The 8,842-nt window shown below is 45.0% G+C and overlaps 1 protein-coding gene across 1 annotated transcript; it reads right to left on the reverse strand.

The window, feature by feature from the left end:
• Window positions 1-118: 118 nt before the first annotated feature.
• mcmbp (minichromosome maintenance complex binding protein) lies at window positions 119-8,498 on the reverse strand. The gene is made up of 16 exons (XM_070841494.1): window positions 8,348-8,498; window positions 6,963-7,054; window positions 6,692-6,832; window positions 6,509-6,550; window positions 6,330-6,419; window positions 6,055-6,184; window positions 4,377-4,522; window positions 4,110-4,207; window positions 3,858-4,030; window positions 2,729-2,852; window positions 2,478-2,595; window positions 2,222-2,387; window positions 1,906-2,039; window positions 1,051-1,218; window positions 781-869; window positions 119-555 (listed from the first exon to the last, which is right to left on the reverse strand). Exons 1-16 carry the CDS (start codon window positions 8,403-8,405, stop codon window positions 429-431), a joined length of 1,896 nt encoding a protein of 631 aa, XP_070697595.1. The 5' UTR covers window positions 8,406-8,498; the 3' UTR covers window positions 119-428.
• Between the last annotated feature and the right edge of the window lie 344 nt (window positions 8,499-8,842).

Consider the following 8,842-nt stretch of genomic DNA (forward strand, 5'->3'; position numbering starts at 1 on the left):
CTACATGCCAGCATATCAAACAGTTTGCTCCTTACATACGCTAGCAGCTAGCGAGGCGTGTACTGACTGAAGATGAATATATGCCTTATGGGAAGAAAAAGAAATGAGCTCTGGAGGATTCACATTTGACATTAAAAATTTTGTTTTATTTCTGTAAACAAACTTTGGTCTGCAGCAACACTCATCAACCGCTGGCATGAACCCCACAGCAGGCTGTGAAATTAAGGTTAACGAGAGTAATGCCACACTTCGAGATGTTACTGTACATACGAACTACAACCCATTAGTGAAAATATATCTAAATCTTACCTGTAATTCAGTACAGTAAAAGAGTTGAACATAACATGAGCTTTTTACGGCATATGAAAAACATCTTTATTACAAACTTTAGGTATCAAAATGAAAAACAAAATCTCGTTTGTCTGTGATCACGGCTCGTTGCCGTTGACGCACTTGTGCTGCTCCATCCGGCTCCTCCGCAGCATCTCAATGTGTTTGGCTCTCAGCCAGCTGTCTCTGGACAGAGAGGTCTGTCCCAGGCTCAGACACAGCAACCTGCGGAAACAGTCACAGTCAGCCGCATCCCACTCATACACATCTGAGCTCGAACAACAATACTCCAAATACTGTCAGAATATTTTTGTTGCTCAGCATATCTGGCATTTTCATTGTTGGTCATGATGACTTACAGTTGACTTTATTCCACTTGGCCTTTTGCAGGGTGATAAAAAGAAAGAAATGCCAAGTAAAGGAGCTTGTATAAAGTAAATGACAGCCCACCTCGCAACGACGAGCATCCTGTGGAGGTCCTCGGCAGATATGCTTTGGGGGTCGTCCTTCCTCATGTCTACAAAGTCATCCTCGACTGACTGAGGACACCAGAAAAAGACAAGCAGCTGAAGGACATCCTGATGTGCACAGATGCTCATTAAACACATTAGGCCTCCTAATGTGATTAAAAATAAATATCCTTTTGAAATCTCAGCTCTGAAGTTAGGTAGTGTTTTTGGGTGCAGATGAACTCAGAGTGACGATGACAGCATGTCTCACCTTTGTCATTTCATCAGAAATACTGTAGTCTAGCTGCCGAGCCACGCTCAGGTAGATTCTGAACTTGTTCAGCTGTGACAAAGCTTGGGGATGCACGTGGATGTTGCTGAGATACTCCTCCATGTTCGCCGGGCTGACCTGAGACTGTAGGTGTACCTGACAGTCTGACTGTGGAGTCACAGAGAAAGAGAAATACTGACACATTGCCAGGGAAGAACTTTGGAGAAACACTGTAAACATATTTTTTTCACAGGTGTTGCCATTCAGAAGTGTGCCCTGCCTGCTGTGTGCACGCCTAGTTTGGCATATTCTCAAAACTTCATAGCACACCAGACAGGAGCAAAGGCTTGGCAAACTGACCGTCAGGCATCTGATCAGCTTGACCCTCCAGCTGCTCGTCAGCCGATGGCTGTTCCAGTGTAAACACAGACATGTTTCCTGACTTCTAATCAACCCTGGGAGTTGTTTACAGCGCGCTGCCCTTCACAGCGGGACTAAGAGATGGCCGAGCCTGACGCCTCTCCCAGGATTGTTCCTGTGGCACACAGCTGCCGCCATGGCAACCCATTAGACCAACACACAGGAATAGCACACAGCACATTCCTCGCGCTGTTCGCAGCAGAGCGAGACCCGGGCTAAAGCTGCCCACCAATGGCAGCTGAGATGACAGCGTGACGCCGGCTGGAGACAACCTCCAGCATCAAACACAGCTAGGCCTCATGAGAGGCTGAAGGAAACCTAACCCCTCCCTGGCCATGCCGGGGACGGTGGTGATGGGGGTGGAGGGCAGATAAGCGATGGGCAGGGCTGAGCTTTCGCCCTGCGGTTGCACGCCTGATCCTTCTTTGTCCTCACCGGCAGCAGCGAGCGGGCCTCTGACGCGATGAGCACGTTAATATTGCAGGGGAATTCCATCTGGTGGTAGTTAAAGTCATAATCAACCTTCTGCCACGAGATCAGGTTCCCCAGGGCCGTGACGTTACGCACACCTACACAACAAAAAACATAAACACACACACACACACAGGAGATCCAGATCCTGGTTAGTGTTAGCTCAGTCAAATCATGTTAACAGTGTCTACAGGCTGCAGGGAGGTCATTTAACTGCAGAGTTCGTCCTCTCAGTGTCGCCTCAGTGTCGCCCCCCCTCGTGGGTTTCTAGAAGCCTCACCTGTTGTGTCCAGCTGTCCCTGCTCCAGTCGGGTTTCATCGAGGAAGAAGGAAGTGTTTCTGGCCAGCTGCAGGGCTCCACTCACTAGCCGGTTGGCCACATAGTCCTTCTTAGGCACCAGTCGCATCTGGTTCATGTTCTGCAGGCTCATGCCCAGATAGTACGACTGCAGGAGGGTGAAATTGTCAGTGTCTTTCATAAAAAATGTTTTAAAAAAAAACAACTAACAAATAAAATAAACCTAGCAGTCACTCACAGAAGGCACAAGCTGCTGTATGATCTGGTAGATGCGTTCAGTGTATGAGGCCACAGTTGGGCAGCCACTCAGGTTCAAGGTGAACTTGCCCAGCGGCAGCACATCTCGTCTGGTGTACCTACAAGACAAATCAACAAATCAACCACATTGTGAAATGAAAAAGCTCCTTTGGCTTTGGCATGAAGCCACTGAGAGAAAGGACAACGACAGGAAGGTTCCTGATTTAACATTACGGATTTAACTTGACATACACGTTGGAAATGAGATGCAGGATGAGGTACTCAGCAGCCAGGGCGTCCCCCAGGAGGACGTGAGTGAAGTATGTGAGCAGCTCCTCCCGGACAGAGGCCATCTCGCTCAGGGTCGAGGATAAGACTGAGGAGGAAGGCAAAGAGTAAAAACACGTCCCTATGGCAACGACAGGCATGTGTGCTTTACAGGCTTTACAGTGGGAGACATTCGCTGCATTATTCCTCTCCTCAGAAAGCTTTACAAGACTGATGAACTTCCACATAATGGCTCCCTTTTCTGCTTCCCCACACAGCTGGAGGGCGGCATGATAACGTGACTCAACTAAGGTTTACGCTGCCGATTTGTTTCAAAACAGCTGCATTCAGTGAGGCACACAGATAGCACTGTAACATGACAAAAAGATCAACCTGATTCAGAACTGCAAATACTGATTATTGTCATTACTCATTGTTGGCTCTGAGAACATTTGATTAATGATAATGCTTCATGGCTCATGGAAAAGTTGACACTTTTCCTTGCTGTATCACACCAACTGACCAAAAGTATCAAAAGACATGAAATTCATATGACACAGAAAAGAGGCAAGTTGTCATTTTAAGAGGCTTTTTAAGGTCTACTTTTAGGACTGCACAGGCACCACGGATAACATTTATTATGTAGGCCTGCTATATTTCCTTTTCTCTACACAGAGACTATCTAGTAAAAAGGAGTTTTAATGGCTTACCAATAATTGCCCACATTTAAACATTTATCAGTTTGCTGAGGTGACAACATCAGGCCATTCAACTAATATTTACCCATGCAATCTTCCACTTCAGGGATGAATACACACTTACAGATCCAAAACTAACATATGCAACATGTGTCAAAACAAGCCGGCATCATGTCGTATTTAGCAGGATGTCATGCAAGAAGGATTAACTGCAGAAAGGCTCATTTTCATTTGTGTAAATATTGTGGTGATGCAAGATTTTGTGGCCCTGATGTAGTGCAACAGTCTCCAATGCAAAAGTTAGATTGAAATATTCATGATTAGTGATTTACAAATCACACACACACACAAACAGGGGAAAAGACCAGATAAATGTGGTTATCATGCAGCATTCATACTCTACTATTTGTCCTTACAGGCACCGTTGTCCTCCAAGGGGGTGGAGGGCAGCAGGGGGTTGTTGTGTGGCAGAGGCTTGGCGTAGAGCATGTGGAGGCGGGGAACGAGCGAGGCCGGAGGGCTGTGCACTCTCTGCTCCTCCGCCGTCTCCATGCACTCTGAGGGGTCCAGGAGGGACGAGGAGGCGTCTCTGTGAGACACACCAGGAGTAAGTAACACACTCGGAGATCACCACCAGGGGGGGAATTCAATTCAATTATGCGTCTTACTTCTCGTCGGCCAGAGCACTGAGAGCAGGACTGACAGACAGGATCCCGTAGACCTCTAGTGTGTCGTTCAGTTTGAAGCTGTCCCAGTCCTTGTACACCTGCCAACAACACACACCTTTTAGCTTCTGGTCTACACTTGGAGAAGCTGCTGATAAAGCTGCTCATCTCTGGGATCGCCTCTTGGTACATACGCTTGACGACCAATAACTGTCAAGAGTTTAGAGATGACAAGAGAAATGGTACCAAAAGCCACGGCCAGACACACACCTTGACTAGGCACGAGGGGCCTCTCTCTCCTGGCAGGGGGAAGTTGAGGTCGAGATGGGAGGCAGACGCCGTCTGGCTGGAAGGAGCTTCTGTCTCCTGCCGCTTACAGTCACCGTTGCCGTGCTGTTCTGTGGGACTTTGAGGACCTGCAGTGAGACGTTGAGCAGTCTGTATTTATGGAAAAAAAATCCACCTTTGTGTATATTTTATTGTTAAGATAATTTACTATACAAAATATATTTCAGGTTTGATATAATTTACTTCTCTGGTGCACCGACTTTCTGTACATCTCCTTCAGCTAGTGGTTTTCCTACATTTTCCAAAGTGCCTAGTAGCAACTGTGACTGAAAATTGACCTGTGAGTCACAGACGTAGATGAAGAGGAGAGTGGAGCGAAACCTTTTTAACTGTGTAGAAAAGGGGAAAAACACCCTGCTTCCATGTGTTCATCATGTCCTGTTACAATATTGCCTTGTAGAAATGTGTCCATGTGGCACAACATGTAACTGCTCATTCCCTGGAAACAGTGGTTAACAATGTAATCCTACCACAAGATCGATTTAGTGTCCCATGATCTTTTTTTACTCATTTGTCATGGAAATGCAGATGCTGCTTTCTGATGAAGATTGTGTGACATGATCGAACGCAACAGCGACTTTGAACTTCAATGAACTTGAGTCGACTGCTGCCTCCATCGCTGAGTTTGTTTGTATTATTGTGTGTTACACAAATACTGTGCTGCAGCAGAACTAACGGGTTTAAAAATGCCAAAGTCACACAATAGTGCCATGTTCTGCAAGGTAAAATGACTGTTTTTGTCAATGGTGGCTTGGAAGAGAGCTCTAAAATGTGTCTCTGTAGGGATCCTTTCTGTAATGTAGTCAGACACATGAATAACAATCTGAGCCTGTCAGTGGCAAAAACAAACACTTTTCGTGGACATGTTGATGGGTGCTGTTGGGTGCAAAGAATAACATTACAGACGTTGAAGCCTCTTTGTTGCCCGTTTTGCGGCTGCTAAGTGAGGCGACCGATTCCAAAACTCTGTGTACCTACCATTCATTTTGAACCTAACCTATGTACAAATAGGGCCCAGGTGTAAAAACACCAAAGTTATCGCTTTAGTACTCAGAAAAAGAACTACATAGCTACAATTCAAACACAATTGGAAAAATTTAATCTGTCAATGGAGATTATGATTGAAAGCTGCAGAATAGCAACTAAACGGACCTAGTGATGTGGTGACAAGTGATCAACAGTGAGATTGACTTTTATAGCTGATGTTATAAGGAGCTTTAAGGTTTTCATACTATTTCAGCTGCTCTGCACAGTTTTCAATGATCATAGCTAATGATCTCTAGGACAAACTTTAACTGACTCAAGTCTGTTAAAACTGTTATAGTACTACTGGATGGACGGTGACCTGTGAATCCTGGGTGGTAACAAGCCTTTACCATCAGGCAGGCGGCTACTCCTCTGAACCAATCAGACACACAGACCATTCATGCCTTACTGGACCTGTGTGTGAGGATACTGCACCTTACCCTTTAATAAGTACAGCACCTTGGTAATGTGTTGTAGGAGGCCTGTGATTGTGTGTAGGTGTCCTGTTATTGCTGGTTTTGTTGCTGCTGCCACAGTGGTTGTCGGTATTGTGGCTAAATATCTGTTTATTTACCAGCATGTGGCTCCCTTTGCTTCTGCGGCTGCGTGTCCATGTCGTCGTCTTCCTCGTAGCTTCGTTTCTGTCTGGTCGGCGCGTACGAGGTGGAAGGAACCACTCTGGCTTGGCTGGAGCTGGCATAGCTGTGCGACAGAATTAAGGAAGCCTGGGGCACAGTGCTCAGAAATACTTCCAACACAAGTTGAACACAGCAAAAATCACATGATAAAATCCTGTGCGCAGTATTTCTATCAGGTGGGTTTTACATAATCTGGACAAAATGAGGATATTTCTTTCACCCAGGGGTTTTCTCCAGGGATTGGCACACAGTAGAACGTCTGTCTCTCTGCAGTCACGGCATTTTTGGAGTTAAAATCCACCTGGAGATACACATGTTGCCATGAGCAAGGCTGAAGCTGAATTTAGGTATTCATGGATCCCTTGAGTAACTCGGCAGAGGCGGACTTACCCCACATTCGGTCACATCTTTGTACTTCCCACATCGCAGCACCTGAGGAGAAACAGACAGTAAAACAGGATGATAATGTGATGGCAGCCAACACATTGGAAAATGCAAAATACGTGCAGTGGACACACAAGAGGGCTGTATGTATGCAAACAGCTGCACAGGAAAGAGCAAGGAGGAGCTTACCTTAGCCTTCGTAGATGGATCAACAGTCTCGTACACTCCCATGTAGAACTCTGGATCGAACATGTCTTGGATTAAGCACCGAAACTTCACCAGGCTGTTGGGCTTCAGGTAGTGCAGAGGCACGTCGTTCAAAGATGGGACCTGCGTCAAATTAGAGATGGTTGTCATTTACAAGCCAGTGTGCTGAAACAGGCTGCGACCTCGACATTTGCATGCATCTTTTGCATCACCGTGGAATTTACATGCTGAAAGGATCCCAGTGTTGCATTACCCAGGTATGAGCGTCCTTCACTTTCAGCTGCTCTTTGAAGAATTCAACGGCCTTCGCCTCCCATCCAGAGGTTGGGTTGTTCTGGGATGCAGCTAAAATACCAACAAGAGCACAACGTTACGGATCATTTAAAAGTAACTGATGCACGTATTGGATTGTCAAATAATTAGACTGATTTAGCTAGGTTACATGAGATAAAATGGTCATAAGGTAAGTGTGGAACGACAGTTCTCATTATCGATTAATCTGTCCATCTTTTTCTCAAATAATCAATTAGTTGTTTGGTTATTAAAGAATCAGAATATGCCGAATAATGTTGATCAGTGTGTCCCAAAGCCCAACGCGATGTCCTCAAATGTCTTGTTTTGTCTACAACTCAACGATATGCCGTTAACTGTCACTGAGGAGTAAAGAAACCAGAAAATATTCACATTTTGAGAAGCTGCAATCACAGAATTTGGACATTTCTTGTTAAAATGACTCAAAACAATTAACCTATTATCAAAATAGTTGGCAATTGATTTAATAGAGGAAAGATTATCTATTAATCAATAAATCTTTACAATCTCTACATGGGATAAACAAAAAAACCCTGTGATAACTGTGGTGGCATAAAGAGGCGTTTACTTTAGATGCATCAAAATAGCTGAATAGTATCAAGTGTTATGATTTTTTATTGATTATTTTGGAGGTGAAATTGCCATTTTTGTGAGTTGTAATTAAAAAAATACACACGACTTTGAGAGTTGTTCGCTTGAAAACCACATAAAAACACACATCAGAATTGTCCACGTTCTTTATAAGTGAAAAGAAAAACTCTTACAGATCTTGTCTGTGCATCCTCAAGTCCTCCATAAACTGTTGCTTGCTTTTTTAGGATGGAGTTAAGTGTTTGGTGATCATCATGATCTGTAATGATCCACCAGCTCAAAAGGAGCTGGACTGAAAATCATTCACATCTTGACATGGACACAGTACATTTCACAACTTCTGCAGCCGTGTTTGGAACATAAATAAGACCTGCATCTGTATCCGAAGCAAAGAAGTCAATTTAAACAACTTCAATACACTTTAAGGACCCGTGGTTGGACTCTCAGTTTGCATGTGAACACAAAGGTCCTTAGATCAAACTGCACATCCGGCTCCTTATCGTGTAACCAAAAGGGAGGCAGGTGTGTGTGTGTGTGTGAGACTTTACAGCCTTGACTATCACAGCCCGCAGAAACTTTATTTAGTTATCTGCTATTTCTACTTGACAGGAAAAGCACAGCTACGCGTGATGAGCATGGTGGTTAGCATGGTCAGTAGCCGTGGAGCTAGCTCACTAGCTAGGTTCACGCGTTAACATTAGCTGTCAAAGAGTGAAGTTCCGGTGTGTCTCTTACCAAACATCCCCTCGACAACACCGAGGGGCTCGTTAATCCAGTCGTGTGTGGAGGGCATCGTTAGCCAGCGACAAACGCCCGGAGAATGTAAAATATATCAAAGGAAAATCTCTGGCAAAACACTATTTTGTTCACTTTCGCACACACCGGATTGCAGAAGTGAGGGCGGGAAATTTGCGTCACCAGACGAAGAGCGTAGTTCGCTCGTTTTGCGCACAGAGACCGACCGGAGTACGGTGCCAGCACACTGGGCTGATTCACGTACTGTGCTTCATCTGGCTAGGTGTTTTGATTTTAGTCCGGGAAGCCTTTAATGATTATATAAATTCACTCTTCATTAAAAACAGCTGCATTCTGCATAAATTCTCCATTATCTCGTTTAAAAGGGTAAAAAGTCACCGTGTAGCTAAACCGGTCGTCCTATAGGTGGCAGTAATGAGAGAGGCTGTTTGTTTTTACTACCACCAACGAGCTGCGGTCAGGAGACCTGCGCAT

The sequence above is a fragment of the Pempheris klunzingeri genome, chromosome 12 (genome assembly GCF_042242105.1).
Source record: "Pempheris klunzingeri isolate RE-2024b chromosome 12, fPemKlu1.hap1, whole genome shotgun sequence".
NCBI lineage: Eukaryota > Metazoa > Chordata > Actinopteri > Acropomatiformes > Pempheridae > Pempheris > Pempheris klunzingeri.